This window comes from Buceros rhinoceros, unplaced genomic scaffold, assembly GCF_000710305.1.
Source record: "Buceros rhinoceros silvestris isolate BGI_N320 unplaced genomic scaffold, ASM71030v1 scaffold4338, whole genome shotgun sequence".
Lineage (NCBI taxonomy): Eukaryota > Metazoa > Chordata > Aves > Bucerotiformes > Bucerotidae > Buceros > Buceros rhinoceros.
Window position 1 is genome coordinate 28,598 of NW_010427293.1, and position 24,963 is coordinate 53,560.

General features: G+C 41.4%; 1 protein-coding gene across 1 annotated transcript in view; it reads right to left on the reverse strand.

The window, feature by feature from the left end:
- Positions 1-24,963, reverse strand: part of SEPT7 (septin 7) — a 50,233-nt gene that overhangs the window by 20,180 nt on the left and 5,090 nt on the right. The window contains exon 2 of the mRNA XM_010141817.1: positions 1,609-1,715. Within this exon, the coding sequence (XP_010140119.1) occupies positions 1,609-1,715 (107 nt within the window). The remainder of the gene's footprint in view (positions 1-1,608; positions 1,716-24,963) is intronic.

Genomic DNA, 24,963 nt, shown 5'->3' on the forward strand with positions numbered 1-24,963 from the left:
TCCTCCAAACGGCCATTTTCCCATGCACTCCAGCCCACTGGGTCACGCGGGTCTCCTTGTTACAGCTTGACTGCTTTAATGGATTAAACAAGCCTTTAACCACACTCCATTTCAGAGGGTCAAATAATCAGAGAAAACATATTTCACACCCTGTCATTCCTGAAGAAGTTTCCTTTGAATTCATCTGATATCAACTCACTTATTACCACCTGGTTTTCTGTGTTTGCCGTGAAATTCATACAAAGGATCTGCCTCACACAGCAAGTTGTTTCCAAGCCCAACCCTAGTTTGTATTTATCTATGCAAAAGTCTCTTACACAATTCCTGACCAATACGTTGTTCCCACCATGTAAGAGCAAGTGAATATTACCACCACGATTTTAGGATGGTCTGTCTCTTCTCTACCCTAGAAAACCTTTGACATCCTCAGCTTTGAAAGGTTTATGCTGGAAAAGAGTACAAGCTGGTCTTTCAATATATTTTATTCTAATCATATTATTTGCTAAGTCACGACGGACCCCAATTCGCTACTGAAAATGGCTCGGGGTAGCTCTCAGCCACCCTCAGGATTTAGCCTGCAGAGTAGAAGTAGAGAAAAATGCAGCAGCTTTTCAGCCAGGGCTCTGTTCAAACCCCCTACACACCATTTTAGTTTAACTTTTATCACACTGATCCACCTCTAGCCAGGATAGGACTGAGTTACCTTTTCTAGTTTGTGTGTGAATTCTTCCTATAATAAAAAATACTTCCAATGACAGGGAACTCAACCCACCATTAAGCTCTTTAAACTATAGCTATAACGAACATAACCTGAATTGACTGTCATTTAATCTTCTTTGTATGAGCATAAGTACCTTTTTCCTGGCCCTCTGGTAATATTCAGCGTTCTGAGATGGGATTTTAAAAAGCTTTACCCAAAACCCCAAATAAAAACCAAACCAAACAGTAAGGTCAGTGGATCACAGCACTGGAGCACAGTTAGCTGATTCCATTGAATAAAAATATAAATTCAATTTCACAGCTTCTGTTTAGCACCTTGTGCACCCTCCTAACTCAAAGCTTCATCACTTCATGACAGCTCTGTCAGCGCACAAGCACTTCAAGCTACAGCCGAGGTGGTTTGAGACTCATCTTGCAGCTGTAAGAACTCGGTTGGGCAACAGGAACAATGGGAGCACAACCAGTCCTCGTCCCTACGAAGCAAATTATTACACAAAACAAATGGATCAATGGCAGTTTTCCAGCCTTTGACTGAATATTTCAGTTGAATCGTGCACTTGCAGGAACATCTTTCTTGCCTGTGGAGGTTTAGTGCTTTAAGTACCTAGTCCCAGGTACAGTTCAAAGTGACAACTTATTATAAGGAAAAATATACTGCAAAGGGTACAAGCTGCAGAAGATCGCTGGATACTTTTATACGAGGTCCTTATGATAATGTCAAAGTCTTTAACACCCTTTAACACCCAAATTTAAAAGCCTGCCTTAAACAGTCAGAGGTTTTAGTGCACATTGACATCCTTCTACAGATAGACCCAGTTTTAATTGCAAGACACACAGAGTATTTCCTACTGGTTCACATCATGGCTAAATTTTTCCCCCCAGACATACCTGTACAGTCTTTTTAATTCTGTGTGAAGGTCCTGGATACTCTGGAGAATACAATTCTGTTAAGAATAACGAGTTGATTAATGTTGATTTTCCCAGTCCGGATTCACCTGGAAGAAAACCAGAACAGATTCAGTAAAACCATGAGTATCACATTGAGTATAAACATTTAGATCTACCTTTCAAATACTCTTGAAATGCAGCACCTGAAAACACACACTGTGCTCCAAGGCTTGGAGAATCTCCCAACTCAAGGAAATTTAAGGAAAACGTTGCAAATCCAACTGTCACTGCTGGATTCTGTATATTTTTCTGATCCCATTAAGTACTGGATGCATTTAGCACTTCTCCATTGCTCCCATTACAACACCTGATGATGGTATCACCCCACATTAAATTTTATAAACATGGTATCTTCCTAGTATGATGACTTCTCATAATGCCAAAGCAGACTAAATCATCTCCTTTATTTCGAGTATTATTTCAGGGTCTTATTATCATGAAGGAGAGAAAAGAGGGAAGGAAAAAAAGAGTGTTTTGGTCTAACTACTAAAGCCACAAGGGCTCAAATGAAGTTCCAGAACCCTGTGGTTTGCCTGGGAAATTCTGTTGGTTTGGGGGCAGGGAAGAGGCATTGCATTTTGTTTGTTTGTTAGGTAATTTGTTCACAAGCAACAGTAAGTCAGGTTTGCTAAAGAATCTGGAGACGCTACTGCCATGACAATCCAAGCAAACACAATTAATTCCCAGAGCAAAGATTACCTCCCGCTTACAGACCTACAGAAGCAGGAGCAAGAATTTCAGATCAACTCCTTAGTGCAGTATTTAAATAGATGAGTCTTTTGCTTGGTTTTCTGTTGTAAAGAAACTACTTCAAACACAACAATTAATGCTGGCATGAGAATCAAGGAGAAAAGTATACAAAAAGGATGCTTGCTGTGCTGGTAGTATGTTGATGTAAACAGAAACAATCACCCAGAAATTCGCTCTTAAGCTGATGAATTTGGGTGACACACTTTCACCGAGAGAGGAGAATGAGCTGCACTCCTCCCACGCTTTGAAAAGAAAATACCTAACCTGCTAATCCCTCAATCCCCCCCAAACAATGGTCGATTTGGAGAATGAACTCAGAAAACTTCAAAACTTCTCTTGAGATAAACGTCCTGAATAAATGCAAGTGATTGAGAGTTACAAAACAGAAAGTACTTCCGAACCTCAGCAGACAAGACCTTGTCTCCACTGAAACAGGCAGCTCGATTTCATACACACACCAGCTTACACACACCAGTCATCTCGATTACAACAGGGCAGCTCAGAGCCTCTGCAGCACCGAACAGAGCAACCTGATTAGCTGGATGGTAAATAGATTAGCAGCCGATAAACCGCTGCAGACTGGCTGCACTGTTGGTAGTGCTTGTTCTTCAAACCCCGCCCTGTCCAAGAGATGAGCAGGCCCCTGCTGCAGGCAGGGTCTGGCCATGGCTGGGAACATGGACAGGCTGGGGATGAAGGCTGGAAGGAAGCTCTGCAGAGAAGGACTTGGAGGTGCTGGTGAATGAAAAGCTGGACATGAGCTAGCAATGTGCTCTCGCAAAGCAGGAGCCAACTGTGTGCTGGGCTCATCCCCAGCAGCAGGGGCAGCAGGTCAAGGGAGGGGATCCTGCCCCTCTGCTCCACCCCAGGGAGACCCCCCTGCAGGGCTGAGTCCAGCTCTGGGCTCCTCAGCACAACAGTGACCTGGACCTGCTGGAGCGGGGCCAGAGGAGGACACAGAAACGATGCGAGGGCTGGAAACACCTCTGCTGTGAGGACAGAGGAGAGAGCTGGGGGTGTTCAGCCTGGAGAAGAGAAGGCTCCGGGGTGACCTTAGTGCAGCCTTTTGGTACTTGATAGGGGCCTATAAGAAAGATGGGAACAATCTTCGTAGCAGGGCCTGTTGCGACAGGACAAGGGGTGATGGGTTTAAAGTAAAAGAAGGGAGATTTAGATGAGATGTAAGGAAGACTTTTTTTACACCATGGGTAGCGAGACCCTGGCCCAGGTTGCCCAGAGGGGTGGTAGAAGCCCCACCCCTGGAACCATCCCCAGTCAGGTTGGAGCTTGGGGCTCTGAGCACTCTGCTCTAGTTGCAGATGTCCCTGCTCAGTGCAGGGAGTTGGACTATATGAGCTTAGAAGGTCCTTTCCAACCCGAACTGTTCCACGAGTCTGTGATTCTACTTTGGGCTGCAGCAGCCGAGGAAAAAAGAGACAGTCAAATTATACCCTCAAGATACCTGTGCTGGGAACAGCAGCCCCAACCCAACAGCTGTACGTTAGCCCAAAGGAACAGGTTTGCTCACAAGCATTTCATCACATCCACCACATATCTTGCCTTTTCCTGTGGTCAGTTGCATTAAACATTTCAGAACTACACAGTAAATACAAGTAGATACTTTAAAACACTGTAACGGACATACTTCTACCCTGCATTGGAAAGATCTTTAGGGCAGGGTCAGCTGCAGCTGAGAGGTTTCCCTGCCAGGTTTGTAGTAGAGAGAAGCTTCTGAAGAGCATAGCTTTCCAGCCACAGCCAGTTTGAGGCTTCACCTTCTCCATCTCACAGCTCTGCTCCAGGTGGACATATCAGTCCAGTTAAATTGAAAAGTTTTTTATCCACCCTACTGAACCTATCAAGAAGAGGGCTCCTATTCTGCCGTCTACAATGCACATTCTTTCAACCAACATCGCTTTTTCAGCTGACCATAATCTTGCAAAATGCTCTCTACTGCACTATGGAAAAGAGATCTGTGGATCAGACTCTACTCTGATAAAAAGAAAGGGTTTCCCTTCTCCCTTCTACTACCGTTATTGCTGCTCTTAACATGCTACAGGAAAGCTGAAAACCCTCAGAACTTCTCCTGAAAATCCCAGTGCTTGTCAAGTTGTCACTGAGATTCAACATATGGAAATAAGACTTTCAGTTTTGAAAAGAGCGCGATGGAAAATGTTTTTCTAGCAGCTCTCCCTAGATGGTTCCTGCAGCTGTGGCACTCCACACCATGTGGTTCCTGACCTACTGAAGCAGTATGTCCCGATAGATGTGAAGTTGGTTTTCGTCACCCCTCTTACAGTACCAATGATGGGAAGGCAGTTTTGAACTGACAATACTGCGAAGTTGAGCATGCAGAGGATACGTGTGCATCACCACGCTAACTTCAATCAGCCACTGGGGACTGTAACAGGTCAGACTGCTTAACTACCACCAGTAACTGAGGTATTGAGCCTAAGAGATTGCACCAATACTCCTACCTTGGATGCAGTTGTGCCTTCGACTGAGTAACAGTCAAAACCTAGGATGGTAGTAAAAGGCTATAGAATTACAGAATTGTTGAGGCTGGAAAAGACCTTTAAGATCATTGAGTCCAATCATCAACCCAGCACTGCCAGGTCACCACTAAACCATGTCCCTCAGCATCACATCTACATGTCTGTTAAACACCTCCAGGGATGGGGACTCCACCACTGCCCTGGGCAGCCTGTTCCCATGATCAACAACCCTTTCAGCGACAGTAAGTACAGAGAATTAACAATTAAAAAACCTGGAACACTGAAGTGCAATCCATCGAAACATGCTCCAGAGATGAAAAATAAGTAGCTTCAGTTGTTCTCAACTGAGCCACATAAATCTTTCACCTTCATTTCCAAATCACTCCCTGTAAACGAACCAGAAATCCTAACCTGTAATAACCAGTTAGAAAAATCTAGTTGCAACCAAGTTGCAAGTGTTCAGTATGTGTTTTCTTTTAGCTCAACTTCTACCCATCAGCTCTTGTTTCTTTATTACTACAAAGAAACAAACTGCAAGCACCTCCTCCCTATGATAACAGAAATTAATTGTTACCCTTAAATCTTAACGATGCTGCTTTTTCCACTGTGCTTTGTTGCGGCACGTTGAGAATGTGGTGTATTCCCAACCTCCTTCAACCTTCCAGCCTCCGCCTTTCTTACTCAAATGCCTACAAAAATGGACAAGCAGTCCAGTCCAACCCAGCTTCCAGCTTTCTGTGTAACTCCTCTGGGAGACTGGAATCTTCTCATTCATATATGGCATCTCCTGTTAATGCATCTTGTAGCTAAGCCCAAGATTACTTTTCTACTGTATTTTTAGGAGCATGTTTTCCAAAATTCAAGCCATGAACTTAAAACCATGTTGGACACTGCTGGATTTACGACCGCATGTGAGAATTCATTAAACTGATCAAGTGATCAAGATCGCTAACCAATACTGAACATTCTCAGTGTGCTCTCTGCATGTTTTATTTCCTGCCTCTTCATTAATGAAGAAAACACTCTTGCAGAAATGACCACAAGTTTTTTGCACATGATTTTTTCAAAGCTTCCACTGCATTCCAAGCAGAAATCTGTATTTAGAGTCACTAGCTACAAATACAAGCTGCAGTTGCTTTACTGCTCTGTCAGAGTGAAGACATCTAACAAAATGTTTTTCCTCTGATGGGAGCAGGCAGAGGCTTTTAGTGCATTTGATTTATTATTTTTAAATTTTATTTTTTAGAAGGTGAGCCAGTTTTTTCCACGGAATTTTTCCTATTTTATAAATTCTAATTATTGTGACAATTTTTGCTTAAAATATCCCATCAGTCTGATGCTGGTGACTCAAAGAAGGGTAAAAAGCTTGTCAGAAGACATTAAAAAATTTGACATGTTTCATCTTCTCTCATCTCTGTACAATTCACAGTTTATGTGCATAACAGCACCTGCAGCAGCTTTGGTGTTATCCTAACAAACAATTTTTGCTTTTATACAGAAGGGAAGTTACACCAATAATCAAAGAGCTTGAACTACACCAAATGGTGACAGAGCCGTCCCCTCACCAAGGGGGAATGATGCTCTGCCATGTCATTAGAGACAACCACAAAGAATGGAGACTACAAGATGCTTTTAAGTCTGATTTTAGAATCCTTTGTAAAGGCTAATTTCTGTCTTCAGCGCTCTATGAAACACAAACCAACATTTCAATAAACACACGAGAACATTCGAATGAAGCCCATCGGGAGGAGGGTGGGAGCAGCACTGTGCTCCACAGCTGCTCCTACATCTCTACAGTTCCAAGCAAGCCGGTGTCATGTGAAATCTGGCAAGAAGTTCAGCTTTTTATTTTATAGATGTTTATACAGGAAAGAAAGCCAAAGCTCCACCATTTCACAACTTGAATTTGGAGCACAAATTATGGCAGTAACATCTGTCAGAGCCACAAAGCTGATCCTAGCAATAAAGAGCAACAGGGAAGTCTACCGGCAAAAAACTCACTTATGGCCAGCAGCAACTGCATCAACAGCAACAGAAGTTCAGCATTCGGGAGTCAGAAAGACAATTTAATCAACTTTCTTAGAGCAAAATTTAAAGCGCAGTAACTGAGGACAGACTCTTGGCACATCGTTCTTGTCACAGATGCCTTTTAAATAATTCAGAAAAGCCATTAAAACCAGGGAAGGGAAGTACTTCAGAGGGATATTGCATCAGATTCTAGATAGCATTTTCCAAGTAGTATTATTTTGCCTCAAAGCAGCAGCATTTGTAGCTTCCTATAACTGACTGATTAAAACGGACACGAAACAATGGCTTAACTGCACAGGTGAGATCTTGGCTGCTGCCAAAAGAAATGATCCCCCACTCCCAACTCACCGCTAGGATTCGTTATGCAGCATGGTGAGGCAAGAAGGGATCCAGCACTCCAGGGCATTAGGGGCTTGAGAATAGGAAAGCGGGGGAAAGACGACAACAGACCTGTAAAAGGTAAGTTAAGTCTATGGATTTCCAAGAAGAGGGGAGGGTGAATGTAAAAATCTGTATTTAAAACCAGATCTCGTCTCTGCAACAAACCAACCACCAACAATTCATGGTCACAGACTTCATGGCACTTCACGAAGAAAGTCACATTTGCTCTAACTGCATATAGAGCCTTTGCTCCTGATAAATACCATGTCACCAAGTAGACATTTAAGATTACTTAAACATGAGGCAAAAGGAGCAAGTTTTCAAAAAAGTTCTAGTCTAGTAAAACCAAGGCACCGAATCACAAGTTTCTCTTCATTTTTTGTTCTTCAACATGACTGCAGATGAAAAAACCCTCCCCATGGCATTGGCCCACCCATATCCAGCACCGACAGCTGCTGCAGGGTGACAACCTGGGCTCTGGCATCCAAACTTGCATGGAATCACACGTACGCAGTTAGCAGCTGCAGCGCAGGCCTGCCAAAGCTTACCTAAAGCTTTGGTTTAAATAACACTCGGCTGTCTGATCAAGCTGCAGTGCAGTTTCAGAGACACAAGCAACAAGAAGTTGTCAAAACTGACCTACATGGAAAATCTGAATGCACAAGCTAGCTGTGAAATAACTGGGTTAAGGGATTCAACAGGAAATGACAGAAGTTGCAGAGATCCAGGACAACAAATCATCTACAGTTAAACCTCATAAACGAGCATGTGCCTTAAATTTTCACAGGCTCTGACAAAGCCAAAGTGTGTTCACAAAAGCAGAAAATAAAACATACTGCTTCAAAATGAAAGCAAGAGAAACAAAAACAGTTGGGAAAGATGCTACAGAAGGATGCACTCTGCTTGGGCTGAAGAATTGTGTGTCGGGAGAAAGCTGCAGAGCTGGACTTACTCTCTGGAGACATAATGACAAATATAGTTGACTAACTTCTCCAATTATATGAATTAAAAAAAAAAAAGAAGAAAAGAGAAAGATGATAGAAGCATGAAATTTGTCATCTATAAATTACTGTTGGCAACTGGTTGCACAGCATTTCCAGTATGTAATTTCTAACCTTTGCTGGCTCAAGAATGAAAAGTATATTAATCAACAGATCACAGATTAATTAGTCACAGCAGGAGCTTTTGTTACTGGGGCAAAAATAAAACTCACACAGCTATCTACATGCTGATGAGAAAATTACAAAAGAGTGAATGGGTTTCTTAATATTAAACACTAAAATACTTGGTACAGATACAGGGTCAACACCTTAAAAACAGCAGAAGTTGCATCACTCGCATTCTGCCTCAGAACAAGAAGTATTACAGATCAACTCGAGTGAAAAGAGAGAAAGGTGAAGAACATCAGGCAGGATGTGACTCAAATAAACCACCCAACTGCTACACTGAAGGCAGGAATAGCACACAAAATTATCCATGGAAAGAAAAAGAAAATTACTTTTATTTACACGAAAACCAGTGAGAGTCTACAGACCTCTAACAAAAAGCACCTAGACTGACTTACTCAACACTGTATCAGCTCTTCCCTTGAAAATTAACGCATGAACACAGTAAAAACTACTGGAAGTGTTGAGTGCTCTCAAAATATCCCAGGTGGGACATTCTGCTATTAAGCCAAACCACAAAAATGTGTCAGAGGACTGAACTTAGGAGATTTCTAGTGCTAGCCAAAATTTCTTTTGATATCTTATACCTTGTCTCTTGGTGCCTTCTCTCCTTAATGTCTTTGGAAGCACTGGTTATTGCAGGCAGCACAAGGGATACCACGTTAGGACCAGTCACTTCACTGGCGCAAACGGCAAGGCAAAGGTACAGAGATGGGCAGAATTCTGCAAGTTTCCCCCAGGGATATTACTTTGGGGGCAAGAACGAATGAAAAGTTCAGGCAATGCCATGTGCAAATTGGGATAATGCTGCTTTTCAGTTTGGTCTAGTGTTAGTCAAACAACTAAGTAATTATTGAGAGGAAAACTGGGCCGCTTTTGTAGCCGACAACAGAAGTGCACATTTACAGAGCTGAAAGGAAAACGGGTAGCTCTGATAAGGTGATATCCTAAGACCTGTCTAGTCTGCTTGCCGTGTTTTGCAGCGGATGAGCATGAAGGACAGACACGGGAGGAGGACCAGGACTCCTGGAATTCCTGCCAGCCAGGGAGGACACGGTCCAGAGCCAAGGACACAGAATCGGTAAGTCACAGGTTTGTCCGTTGCAGAAGGTGAGGATGATAGACAGTGAATTTAGGCAAAAGAAATACAAAACAGAACTCTTAAAATATTTTTGACTTAAATTCTTAAATCATTCAGGCAAATGCAATGTAAAAAAAAAACCATCAAAAATCACTGACTCGGTAAGTCAGTGAAAATCTGACATCTGCCTTTCCCTCTCCACGTCTGCTGAGCTGTCAGCTATTGGTTTCTGCTACGCCTGGCATTGATGTAGCAGAAAAGTGGTGAATAAATACTCGCCAATAGCCAGTTTCCTCTAAATTAGCAACTCTGTATACATTGCACATTCCTGTCAGCAGTGTATGCCTCCAAGACCTGAAAAAATAAAGAAATCCTGCAACTTCTCCTCCTCTACGGTGTAACGGTATCCCTTTAAATTAGCCTTTTTAATACAAAATAGCACAAAATCCCACCTTATTTCCTATTTCAGTATTTATGCTACTCTCAGGCTCCATGTTTCACTGCAGACTTTAAAGTTACTTGCTTTTGTCAGGCTAGTAGCACTTAAATATTCTAGCAATTTCTACATGCACTAAGTTAGAATAAGTTGCAGCACTATGGATTTTCATTTTACATGAACTTCAAAATCTGAATTGAAAAAGCTTCATGTTGCTCTTCCACAGCAAAGCTTCCCACTCCTCATGTGCCATCTTTCTGAAAACCATAAAAACCTCGGGGAGTCATTTGAAAATACATACCAATAAGATTTCCATACCCCACAAATGTTTAGTTTGAAACACGCGTCCTGAACAACTGATTTAAAGCCCAGGCTGTACCTATGCTAAAGTTTAAGTTATTCTTTTTAAAAGGAAGACTTGCATTCATCCTACACTACATCAGGCAGCTGCCCTGATCAGTGCTTCAAAGAAGTGTCAGCTCAAAAGCAGGTTGCCCAAGTGTGGAGTTCTGTATTCACAAACATCAGCTGACCCGACCCAGGACTTCAGCCGAGCGGTGCTACACATTGTGTCTTCCCCAAGCTCCCAAAAATTTCAGACACATTCAGAATCCACAAAATACAATTTTTAAACATTTGCCTAGGAGTCCTTTTCAATCGCATCCTACAAGACTGACTTGTGCAGAGCTTCATTTACTATTTTTAGTACAAACGTATCCAGGGGATAAGCTATAGAAATCGTAAAATTCTCCAAGAAAAAAATCTCAGGCATAAACATGGATCCTTCATTACAGCAACCACAGTATAGTCAGAAATTACAATGCTGAGAACTTCCAGCCCAAAGCAAGCATGACTTCAATAAAACCGAGGCTCATTTTGACACGTTTCTGAAACAAACACCTAATAGCTGTCCTGTCACCCAGTACTGCCACCAAAATGAAACCCCAGCCTCCATGCCACCCCTTCCTTGTGCTGACACAAGATTTTCCTTCTGCCATGTTGCAAACGGTCCGAAAACCAACCTTCCTTACAGCTCCCAGAAAACTCCCCAGCTGGATTCGCACACTAACCCTCTTTGGACCAAGTGCTCTTAGTTCTTTCAGCAGCAGCACAGACTTAGGCCAGGTTAAAATCTGAACTTCAGCCGAGAGGAAGAGCTGCTATTGTTGGATCACGGTTTTTCCTAATTAAACCAGAATGACACTTCATAAATGCCACCGAGGGCGGTGCGCCTCTTCAAGTAGTTAAAAAATGATGGAGAGTCATTGCCGGGCTCTTACTTACGCAACTGACACCCTCTACATCAGCCAGGCTTTCCCATCCAAGCATCTTCAAAAGGTTGTCCGCTGTATTAAGGAACAGTGTGAAAAGGGAATTCCAGAGTATGAAAAAAAAAAACCCACAAAAAACCCCAACAACTCGGTAAAAAAAAAAAAATCTACAGAAAAAGTAGTTGAGAAGAGACTGACCACATATGGAATGCATGGTTTAATTTTTTCCCCTTACACTTTGTTCTGGTTTTCATTAAGCCAGAAAACCCTTCAAGTTTTTGGGTTGGGCACTTTCTTTTCCTTGACAAGCGCACAATACTGAAATGAAAATACTCATTTAAATTTTACAGTTTTTAAAGATGCTCAATTACAGAAAAGCTTGAAAAAACTGAGCAAAAAACCCCCACAAACCTTGAAATAAGTCTACTAGTGACTCCAGCGCCACACTGAAAGTGTTTCTGCAGAGTGCTGTAGTCATTAACATCCTTGCCATGTTCCAATGGGAAACCTCTCAAAGGAACTGGCGATCCTGGAGACGGCAGCTCCAGTTATTTTCCAGTGGTAACTTTCTGCTGGTTGTGTTACAGATCTACCAAAGTGAAAGTGATCGAAGGACGACTAGAAAAAGACAGCATTAGGTCAAAGAAATCAGCCAAGATCACAACAACTCAAGACCTAAATGAAGGACCCTAAAAGATGGGGAATTAACAGGATGAAGCCAGCAGATTCAGTAGTTAGGTCACACTTCAAGGTGTTTCAAACAGCAATACTCAACAAAAGGTCGATCAGACACATACACACACCAGAATCCACAGAAAACCCAGGACTGGGATAACGGGAACTGGGAGAAGAAGTGGGAAAGTCTTGAAGTAGTACAAAGAAGTTGGAATAAAATTGAAAAAGAAACTGCTGGCTCTATCTGAAAATAACAGTTATACACAGGCAGCCCAAATCCATGCTGCTTCTGCACAAAACTTCAACAGTGAAGCACTGAAGCCACGGCAGGCTAATCAGAGAGAAAGCAAGGACAGAGTCCTAAATTAAGGATCGTACTGGGAGAGCAGGACTAACCAATTATGCTGAAATAGCCCTACAGAAAAATCAATAGGAAAGCTGTGGAAAATGGTTTTAGGCAAGATCCAGACTGCAGCAAAACCCTCTGCTGCACTGAGCTGTGTTCCAGTGGCATCAATAACCCTCCGCTCCCCCAAGAATATTCCTTCCAAAAATAAACTCGCCATCGTCAACAAACTTCCTCCTTACAGGCTGTGTTTCAGGTTAACTACTTTTTAGTTTGATCTAAACTTACCTATACTGTAAAATAAAGATCAAGGTTGTCATTACCACCCCTTGAATACGTCAGATTTCCTAATTCATACCCCTAGCTGTGATCTGGAAGGAGTCATTTAAGGCATGTTCAGTAAAAACTTAAGTTGTAACACTTCTTCAAACATAAAGTATTTCAACCAGCTACTCCTGAGGTCCTTGTAGGGGGCCTACTGAAGGCACTTCAGCAAAAGCGTATGTGAGGTGGAGGATTTTTGAGTTTGTTTCAGTTTTCTGAGGGGGAGGGATGGGGTGTTTTTTAATTTGAAAGGCTTTATTGCCATGATTACTAGTTACTGTGAGTGAGAAAAACCAGATAAAGTGACCTGGATGACTTTGCCCAGTCCCAGAGTATAGAGTTTTTAAGAAATATTTATTTGATTAAATATAAAAAGCCCATAAAGAGCTGCATTAAGGTCTTCCAAGTGACCGGACAACAGTAATGTCTGCAGCACAGGAAGAAATACAAAAGCCATTTTCGGCTATAGTGCCTCTGATAGCAGATACAAGATACTCTTCAGAATTAGATTTGTTGTTTCAAATTAGGTTGGACTTGCTCAAAGCTACATTGATTTCACAGCATTTCTATAGAAGCACAGAAAAAAATCTGGTCACATCTTTACTACCAACGAGATTTTAATGAGATTTCCCTGGTTGCTTTTTGCTGTTAGGATCAATTTCCTGATCTTAAAGACCGTTAAAGACCAAAATTCCCAGACTTCTAAAACTTGCTACTAGACACCTTGTTGCTTTTTCTCAATCGAAGGAAACCAGCATAAAAGAAAAGCCAAACACTGCAAAATTTACATCAAAAGTTGTATTGCAGGAACTAAGACTCGACTACACCTAAGGCCACATTTACGCTTTTACTGGAACAACTGCTAGGCTCAGGAAAATTGTCCTCATTTGTAAATGGTTAATATGGGCTTGATTTCACATATATCCTTTAAAAATGCTTCTAAATTTTATGCATTAAGTTGTTCCATAACCGGCAGAACTAAGATGGGTCTTCTAGATGCCAGTGGCCATCCCCTTGTAGATGCAGCCATCTAGCAAGCTGTTTCACCAGACCAGTAACACAAGCGAGACCTGCTGGCCGGTAACACTTGTCCTAATCAGCCAACTAACACCAACTGCAGAACAGAAAAAGCTTATTTACATTGTCCTCCAGTGAGACGAAGTCAAACAATCCTATAAAAATTTTGCAGAAACAGCAACTACATGATGCTTCTATTTCTTTGGCACCATTTGCAATTCTTCAAGTGGTCCCAGTGTCACCTAGTGAAGGGTGACTGACATCACTTGGTCTTCCACCTGTACAGAAGAACAAGTGTTCTGGAGCCAGACAAAAGGTACACATTAAAAAACAGCACTGATACTTTACACAGAGATCTGCGATCCCGAGGTAGGTGATAAAAGCCCTGATTTTGATAATCTGAACGCAGATTACTTCCCCAGTCTCAAGGGGCTCTTCTGCAGGACCACTGCAGGCCTGTTATCCAAAGGCTTTTTCCTAGATAAACTATCTAATTTTAGAGGTATAATTTATATTAAATCCAGAAAGGAAACAACTTCCCTTCTCCCCTTTTCCTCAAAACTTCTGGGTCTGTCTTCCCACTCCCAGAGCTGGGAGTGAGGAGGAAGTAAGACTTTATTCAACCAAGAGAGGAACACACCCAAAACAGTGTTTTCCTTATATTATGTTTCATATACATCTGTATTAATGCTTTTGAGTCCAGTTTCCTTACCCAGAGCCTTGGTCTTGCTCTGTTTACTCCCCTGCCCTTCAAACACAGAAGCATTGTTTCCTCTACAGCCGAATGGTACTTTCTACTGCTCATCTTCTTGGACTACTCAAAGCAACCCCCATCGAGTCAGGATGACTCCATGACCCCACCAAGATCCGGTGGTGGTTTCCCAACCATGGCAGCAGGATTCATGCAGAAGAGCAGAGATGTTCTCCCTTTCAAAGCTGAAAATTATAATAATGTTGGTGTCTCGGAAGCGGAATGTAAGTTCTGGGAGCAACCAGCTGACTCCACTACATCAAACAGGGACTAGAAATTAGTTCTTTTAACTTTCTCTTCAGGAATCCCGCCCAAGAAAATAAACGTGAAATAGCCTGTGTAAAACCACACGATTTTGGCAACCACACTCCTACTCCTAGAGATTTCATAACCCACTGAATACATTTCATTTACAATTTTAACCTTAGTCCATTGACCCAGGCAGCCACAGGCTGCACAACATGGTTACACTATTTTGAGTAGTATTTTGGCCAGTATATATGAATGTCTTACAGGAAAATGAATTGAGCTCCTTTGGATCATAAGGGAGGAAAACATAATGCAATCTCTGTCCTCAGTTTCTGAAAACGAGGGATGACACAGTAGGTGGCAAACATACTCCTACCTGGAACATGTTATTATGCACCAGATCTCATCAGACTTGATAAAAAGAACTTAAGAACCTTTTCCAATACAAGCTTTATGTAAAACTAAATAAATCAGTATTACTGTCAGTATTACTGGACAAAAAAACCAAAACTCCCTGCACCACTGCAGTTTTAAAGTTGTCCTTATCTTTTTCACCTGCTTCTTTCCAAAAAGCCAAACACTTAATAACACATGAAATACTATTTTAGAACATCAGTGCATTTCATAAACTACTACATTTCATATATCCTTAAACAAAAAGTGCCAAGAAAAGCATGTAAGAAGACAGAAAGCTCTACTAATTCACCCTGTTCCTAACAGACACAAACAGTGCTTAGCTTTGATTTATGACCCATGCTAACTAATAATTATCAGGCTTAGAACCAAGATATTCAGAAGCCTCTTCTGAAAGACAAGCTAGAGTAGTTTCGACAAGCTTGAGTCGTTACATTATCAAAGTAGTACTAGTCATGGTCACTACGTGTAAACTCAATATGGCCAACAGGGAATATAGACATGGTAAAAAAAAAAAACCCAAACAGCAAGAACTCCACACTTTTGGAAACCAGCATTATGCAACAACTCATATACACAAAGAAAAAAGGTCAAATTTTACTGCATTGTAGCAAAACTTATATTTTGGGGGGAATTTTTTGTTTTTAATCTATAAAGTATTCAAAGTTTTCTTAGCTACTTTGCAAGACTTACAAAACCAGCCAAAAGGCAGAACCGCTTTTCCCATATCCAGGTTTTGTTCATGAAAAAATACAAAATCCATATTTCTATACTGAAGGTCTCTATAGCTTAGAGTGAAATGACATGTCTCAAAATAGCTGAAGAATGTTAAGAGTTAAGGAAGAGGTTCCACGTATTCTTTTGCATTCTTCACAGCCATGCTGCGCTCTGAAAACCAGTATGTTCTGCTGTTCTGGATGCAGCTGATTTATGATGATCTCTAGTTTCAGTTGGAGATTAAAGCATTGTGGCAAACACCCTTCTTTGAAGCCAGTCAACTGACCCAGCTCCTCAACAAGGCAAAAAGCGAGAAAACCCTTTGGAATAGCAATAGCCAACAGATCCATCACATGAATCAGACCATGAACAGCCCACCATATCTATGCAAGATCTAATTCTGTGCTTAACCTATAAGGAGGCTGTCTTTGTCAGACATGAATCATGTAAGCCAGGAAAAAAAAAAAGAGTTACCCAGAGGATTACCAAATGTATTTAGTGATACTCCTGATGATACAAAGGGCAGGACCAAAACACATTTAAGCCTTCAAGGGCAACACCCAGTGAGCTCACATGTAACAAAAAGGGCAAAAAAGCTTCTGAGGAAAACTTGGAGAAGAATTTATGCTTATAAAAAGGCCCCACGAGACAATATTCAGACCAACTCCAAAAGCTCAAATGGAACATCAGGAATTGCGGTCACTCTGAACAGAGCCTATGCACAATGTCCCAAGCATGGTACCCACCCAATTCATCTGGCCAACAAGCCTCCCCCCACAGACCTGCTTTGTTACAAACTGTGTGAAGTGGCACCTCCTTTATCCCAAGCTTTCAGGGGAAAGCACTGCATACCACCTCTGCCTCACTCAACTGCATGATTCCAGCGCATCCTCTTATCCTCATTTGCAAGGACTTCAGCCACCTCAAAGAAAGATCACCAAAAGCGGTGGTATTCCACAGGTTTGAGATGGGTAGTGTGGTACCTCTTGTGGCATATGGCAAGAGGATGAACAGAAATTCACCTCTGTTCGCAGACCTACCCAAGAGAACTTCTCCACAAACCGCAGCTCGCTGCTGTCCCTGCCTACCTTATCACCAGCCAGCCACATGGTTTCCGCTCCTTCAGCGGCACCCAGGGCTATATCTGAATCATGGGATTCGATCAGAGAGGGCAGCACAGTACAGCATGTGCCTCAGTCACATTTTTCATCTTTTTATCCATAGAAATTCAATTACTAATTATTTTTGCAAATCAAAATTTACATCTCAAGACTAAGCAGCAATACGAGGAGTTTCCTTAGTCGTCTCTTTTCACCTTCCCTTTCAGTACTTTCCCATCTTCACACCCAGCATATCAAGCCCTCACTTTCTCCCAGAATAGCCTCAAGAACCACAGCTTTTGCTTGCTTCCAGAAGCTGATAACTCTGAAGCTATACATATGTTTTGACACATGCAGTCACTTTGTTAGAATAAGTGGAAAGAGCTAAAGATGGTTTTGAACAGTAAGTAATAAAAAGCCTTCCAGAAAAGGTCCAAAGTACATCAACAAAAAAGTTGCAGCCAGAAACATCAGAAGCAAGATCTCTACAATTTACTGGACGTGAAAGGATGCTAAGTATACTCACCAGCACTGCTATGACACAGCAGCTTCAATGGAACAGGTAGAAAGGCATGTAAGATTTACTGAGGTGTTCACATCACTCAGACGATACTGTCAGTACTAGAATATGCACCAGAAATATCTTTAAAATACCTGTTTCACAGAAAAGATAGATACTTCACAGGGAAAATTCTCAGGAGCGGAAATATACAGCTATTACTGTCAACCTATTTTTGGCATATACACCCACCTCTCTAAAAGACACCACAATCCACAACATTTCTGTGTCAAACTTAAACTCTTCTCTTTTCTGTAGAGTTAATAGTGATAGAAACTCTTAAATCCTTATCAATAAGAGCCAGCCTCAAGCTCCATCTGAAGTACACTGAGAATGGGTGGTGTCAGAACAATACGTCTACCTGAAGAAAACAACCAGCTTTTAAGACGTGGTGCTTTTTCTAGGAAGTATCGACTCTTCTAGCATACCTGCAAAGGTCTAGTTCTCGGTAGCTGGGCAATCAATTGTAATAAACTAGTTACATTTAAGTATTAATCATATTCAACATCCATGAAATTGATTTTACTTCTTTTTTTAAGCTGAGAGCAGCAGTCAGTTAAGGAAATTGCTAAATACACAATGTTGACGAACCTTATTTGTGTAAGTAGAAAAAATTCTCTGCATCTGCCATGAGTTCATCTTTCTTACTGGTACCAAGGAAGCTCCTCTTGCCCTGCTTTCCAACGGCACAAAAAACGATGCAATAACGTATCAGATTTAAAATGCTGAAGGAATACGATAATCAATGACAGGTTTTTTCATTAATCGTGTGATCTTTAACAGTTTATTAAAAAAAGATAAGACACCAACAAAGGCCTTTGCACTTTCCATATTAAAATTAGTGTCATTCAAGTAAGAACTGTCATTATATGCGATATAATTGAATGCTAGTTCCTATCTGAGGCAATCCCATTTAATCTTTGGTTAAAAAACTACTATTAACAAAAATATTCACAGTATTTGGTTAACGAGAAACTTCAAATGGCCCAACTTCACTTGATTAGCAAAGCGTGTCAGGACACAAATTTAGCCAGAGAATAATTCTGAAGTGTGTTAGATTCACAAAGGTTTCAGAGTCCTTTCAAACTACCAACAGCTTCTGGTGCAAACGTTGTAAAATGTCATATTTATACAAATGCAGGATTTTGCTTTTTCCTGGCCTTCCTCCACCGAAAACCTACATTGCTTCCCCAGGTATTACATAGCCATAGGTAGCAGACAAAAGACCTTTCAGAAAATGCCAGTATCAAGTGTGACCTCAAGTGCAAAGAAAAATAAAAAAATCTAGCCTGAAATACAATTGCTCTTTCAGCACGAGCATGAAGCCAGACAATTGCCCACTAACATTTTAAAAGAATTCAGTAAGTCTTTTCAATAAAAACTATGAACAGAGCTTTAAAAAAGCTAGGGCCCATTCTGAAGTTACAGCTGATGATAGTTTAAGTAAAATGTGAAGTGTTTCAGGACAGTGCTGGTTTGGAGCACTTGGTCAGACCAAGTGTTTTATCTAACCCAATATCCTTCACCTGACAGAGCACACAAGCAGATACCAAAGAAAAAGCACACAAGATTGTGTGATCCTGATTCAAACAAGAGCTGGACCAGACCACTTTGAGATAGTCCACCCAGCCTGAACAATTCCACAACCTCTACGAGGGCACGCAAGCAGTAGTGGTATTTCATCAAAATACTATTTATCTCTGAAGTTTATGGAGCTGCTTGATAGAGATCTCTATTTTGACCTCTTGCGGGAAGTTACAAACAGTAAACAAGAAAGTATCATCTACAGGCAGGTCCTGACACTATTAAACTCAAAACCCAAAGGCACCAGGCCCAGCTACTCACAACCTCTGGGCAACAAATGGTGCCTTAACACGTATTAGTAGGAGGGCTAGTCTGAAGCCCTTTAAAAGACCTCTGTAGACACATAGCCAAGAAACTGCGGGAAGCACACAACTGGAGACCTCTGCACCCATCTTTTCCGATCCCTGCTTTCTCCAAGTTAGCACCAGGTCATGATTTCAGCTGCTGTCACTATGCTGATCCTCCTGATCACCTGTATTCTCTACTTCTCCTGTCTGTATCAGTGCTTGGTCTCAGTCAGCCACTCATCACAACTTCATAGGCACTAGAAAAATACAATTACAGCACTTTACGCTGTGGCTCAAAAGCAGATTACTTCTAAGAAGTTAAGTTTACTTTTAGCAGAAAAGCAGATGGGTAGAAAACTTCAGAAGAGTGCCAAGGCTGAGGACAAGAAGATACACATACACACGCACAGCCTAGAAGTTTCTCTGTTGATTACATAGGCCAGTTGATGTTTTGAACTTGTAGCTCTCAACTCCTTTCTAATTAGACAGGTGTATTAAAATGTTTTGCAATTAGCTGTACTAATGCTTTTGTACTAATGTACAATGCTTTTGTTGTTACTTAGAGTAGAAGCTGATTTTTCTGTAGAATCTCAAACAGTCCAAGTATCTGAAGCGTTCCTAAAATCGCTCCTCTGAGTTTTATTTCATTCAGGTATCTGAACACTTGCCATCTGACAGAAATTGACCCAAGCAGATAAATTCACAGTCAAATAAAAATCTGGATGCTGCCCTCAGTTCAAACCACAGTCTGACAGCGTATAAAAATCACATCCCTTCACTTCTAGACTGAAATTGCTGTGACAGTTCAAGCCAAATTGCTCCAATTCAATCAATACATAAGGCTAAAAACTGGCCTGATTGCCCAAGTCTCAACTCACTTCTTTGCATTTGGTCACTAAAAGCGTTTGATCAGGGTGACCTCAGATCAGAGGGACTGTATTAAACAGTTCAATGACAGCAGGTAAAAGGACCCCTCATGCAGGCTTTGGAGTATATGGAAACAGGGATTAGGATTTTATTTAACACTATTCCTTTCTGCATCAGGTCATTAAGCAAAACATCATCACACATTACTCAAGAAAACTGATGTTCAGAGTCAAGCTTGTCTTCAGGCCCCCTGAAGAGCTCCTGCTGCTATTTACTTGTGCTGTCATACACGAAGAGGACAGTACTTTTGCTTCAGGGTACTAACTGCTCAGACGCCTCCATGCCACTTGTTATATAAAGCATTTTCTGGGGGTGAAAAAAAGAAAACAAACCAAATCTTCTTCAACAATGGCAGATGTAAAGAGCTAACAAGGAAAACAGGGAAGCAAAAATAACCGGACACTGACAATAAACTTTCTCATACCTTAAACCAAGGAAGAACAGATGGGAAAAGAGAATTGTTGACTTTCAAGACAAACAAAAACATTCAAAAAACGTTCAGAGAACCTACAGCTCCCTTTTAACTCTGCAGCGTGGGACAGAAACTTGAACAGTATCTCCTCATCAGAAACATCATGCAGATGTGAAGGGAAATGTTTTACAGACCTACATCACAGGGTTTGATGAAATATTTAGAGAGGAAAGCACAGCTAGGTCATCACCAAAATATTGTATCACAGGCGACCATTCAGATCTTTCATGACACAGCTTCAGAATACTCCTGGGACCACCTCGTTTGTAACAAAAAACAGATTATTTCAAAAGAATACGAACCCAACTACATGTGGCGCAATAGTTCAAGATCCTTCAATTTAGTGAACTGTTAGCCTGACTGGCACCGACCAGAGCCTCGAGAACAGGCACTTCCACCACAGCAGAACAACCCAACATTGTTACGTCACTGGCAAGTAACATTTAAGGTCAAAAAATACAGGCCTTAAGCGACAATAGATCAAGAACAGCAAGTTCCAAAACACTGCAACGAACTGAAGACGGTCGTCACTTGCTTCTAAAACACATGGTTCCCTCGTGTGCTTTTGAATACCAAGCACAGTATTTCTAGCTGGAAAGGTAGAAGACATGGGCACTGTGGATCAAGCAGGAATAATGATAACGGATGCATTTGTGCCATGAATTCCGTTTGTTGCCCCATGTCATTCGAGCTTATCAAGTGTTTCCGATAATGATGTTTTTCAGCAGTGGTTTGTTTCTCAGTTCTTCGTTTTAACACAATGGTTATTAGCCTGTACTGCAAAGTGCTCTGCAGACATTCAGCAACTTCCTTCAGACCACAGAATCACTATTTTTTAAACTGACTTAGCAATAGAAAATGGACCCAAGATTCAGGATTAGCCCATGAATTCAGAACTTACCAGACAACAACTTCAGACCGCAAAACTGCTCTTTAGAAAGCACCACACCTTGCACTTAGAGATGCCACCTGGGAATGCTTTAGATTCTTTTCAAATAAGCACCCTTGGAAAGCAGCACCACTTCATGCACCCCAAGCAGTAAAACACCAGAGCTAGACGTTGTTAGAAGTGACCCTTGCTGTCCTTATCTGGCCCACAGTTACTCATGTCCTTCCACCACATTGCTTCTCTTTCTGCCTAAGGCCAAGAGTTTAATTCCCTTAAATCACAGACCATTTCTGCCCCCTGGAGAGGCATCTGCCCCACGAAACGCACGCTTCTAGCCTTCACAGCAGAAGTTTCGTGATGTACTTTGCATTAGCTGTGACATACTTAGTTTCAGTATACTATGACAGTGGAATTCCTGGCTTAAAGCCTCATCAATGATGGAAGTCAAAACTTGAGTAATACAAAGCCACAACTGCTGCTGAAATTAGGAAGTCCGGAGCCTCCAAAAAGCTTTCACTTCAGGCTTGACAGAGGGAAGGAACTACATCGAATGGCATCATCGCACTCTTAATGCAGCTTGTATCGACGCTGGCAGAAACTTAGCACCATTCCAAGGTAGAACATACGAGTTCTTACATTTGTGCTCTTGGCATGTGTAACACAACTACCTACAGGGAAAACTGGGACAGGAGGAAAGGCTGACAAGAACTCAAACCAGAAAAACTAATTTGATGAAACAGCTTCAGCAGCCTTTCTTACCCCTGAGTCTAGATATTCTGCCTTAAGTATTATGTTATGTTAAACGACTGGAAAAAACCATCAGACTACCACACCAGAATAGAAGAAAGAAAACCCCTCTTAGGTGATGTTCGTTCTCTTTCATAAAAGACATTCTAGACAAGGGTATGGCGTAAACTCCAACTTGTCAGTAAATGTGCTCAGAAGCTCAACAGAAAAACATCTAAAAATCAAAATGAAATGGTTGCATGCAACAGCCGTACTACATAGAGAAGAAACACTGAGAAAAGGAACAACATCTAACAGTTTCACCTGGCTTCAGAGGAAAGGTCTGGACTGACTATTGCAGAATCAGCCAGAGGGAAAACGTGCATACTGAACCAGAAGAGTCACGTTTAACGGGTCACAGCGACTTTACTACCGTTGGATGTGAAGACCAGAAATACTCCATCCAAGAATACCACTTTGGTCACAACATTAACTTGTTCATTCATGAAGCTGTCAGCAGCTCTCCGTACAGCAGGCAAGCCTAACATTGCCAGCCAACAGGCAGAGAGCAGCAGGTTTCAACTCATACAGCATGTTTATCTATTGAAAAAACCTGACTTCTACTTCAAGGCTCACCCAGGGCTTGTAGCGGGGAATGCTCCCCAAACAGTCCTGCAGTAAACTGGCACCTGATTATCCGGGGCTAAGGAACTGGACACAGTAGCAGCATGATTTCTAAAAGGTCACTGCTTCCAAGATGCGCAGCGTTTAGCTCATACCTACCAACACACCATGACAGCTCAGGACAATCTGTTCACTTTTGAGGGAAATATCAACACAAGTGCTGGGCACCTGATACAATTTAAGAAATAAAACGTATCCATTAGTTATGTATCTTCTTTAACATGCATTTATTTTCACACATTACATTAAACACCATTTCATCTGAGCACCTATAAAAGCATAACTAGAACGTCATGTAATGACTAATTATTTGTATTCTAGTAACAAAAAACCCCCAAGATTCATTCACTTCAGTTAAATTTTGACCTCCAAACCTGCCAGCAACAGGAACAAGGACCAGGTTCACCTGGTGATCTCATCATAACAAACCATTTGTTATGAGACTGACAGGGAAATGATATACGAAGCAGAAATTGTTTCCAACAGAATCATCACTTGTTTAAAGAAATAAAAGCCAACTAGGTTACAGGCAGATTATTGCCAAATTCTGGGTTCACATCTAAATGCTTAGGTACAAGTCTCTTCCCTCAAAAACCTTTGTCAAAAGACAAAGAATTTTAGAAGAGAAATCAGGCTCTGACCAAAATGCTGCCGTGCAAGGAACAGTTCAGTTTAAATAGAACCATGAAAGCTTTAGAAGATCTTTCCTTAATTGTTCAAAGCAATATTTTAGTATAATAATTAATTAATGCTGTAGTTGCAAACTATAAAAAATTGAGAATTGGGCCATCATTTGAAATACCAGCTTCAGGGCTGGCCACAGGAGTCTCTGAGCATCTTTCAGGACAAGTCTAAGCTATTGCACAGTGAGGGAAATGTTTGAAACATGCTGAACACAAAGATTAAAAAAAAGGTGGGATTTTTTTCTTCCATTTTGAGTGATTAAAAAACACTATGCTATGAGCAACTTGTGAGAGCGTTTGTAGAGCCATGGTTTCTAGATAAGCTCAAATAGGTACATTAACTGACCTTCCCCAACAACAACACACTGTAAAAAGCTTCTCTTCCTCCATCAGGTTTTAGACTTTGTGCGGGTTTGTTTCTCCAACACTAGAAAAGGACACGGGAAAATGCAAGGAACACAAGAGAGGCAAGAGCAGCAAGTACACCGTGTTACTGCATTACCAAAAAGGGGGGGCGGGGGGCGGGGGGGGGAAGGAAGAAATTCCACCCATAGAACCAAAGTACGAGAGAAGAGTTTCTAACTGCAGCCAAGTAATGACATGAATCTGTACTTCAAGCTTTCACCTGCAAGTAACTTGGTGGAAAATCATGCATTGTGGGCTGGTCAACCAACTGACTGCTACATTACTTGACCTTTAATGTCATGAAGACAGAGTCACTTCTTTTCCATAGAAAGATCTCCAGAGTTCACCTATTCGGCCCTCTCAAAAAACCTTTATCAACCTCTTCCCACAAAAAGCAGCGATGCACTATTGGTGTAGGCATTACTCCATCAACAGAGATGACTCCAGAGGAACGTGTCATCTCTTGGCATACCCTGGCTCCATTCTGAGTTCCACCGGTTTTCTATTTCTTTCATTTTTATCTCTGCCAGTTCTCCTGAATTCAACATACTTTGATTTGGGATCCCCGTCAGGTACATCTAAGTATTAAACTATCAGTTTTAATACTCTGTAGGCATCATCGCTGGAACACATAACCACAGAACCAGTACATGAAAGGCAGCAAATTGTGGTTTGTTTTCTGTTTTTTGGGTTTTTTTTAAGGTCAAAAAATTCTTCAAAGAACCCTTCTTATTTCTCTACTTGACTGACAATTCATGATCCTGACAACAGAATACCTGCAACTTAAAAAGAATTTTTTTTTAAATCTTGTTTCCTAAGGGAGCCATATGTGTTACACAACAGTTGAAACCAGACTACTCCTTTTCTTCATGGAAAGA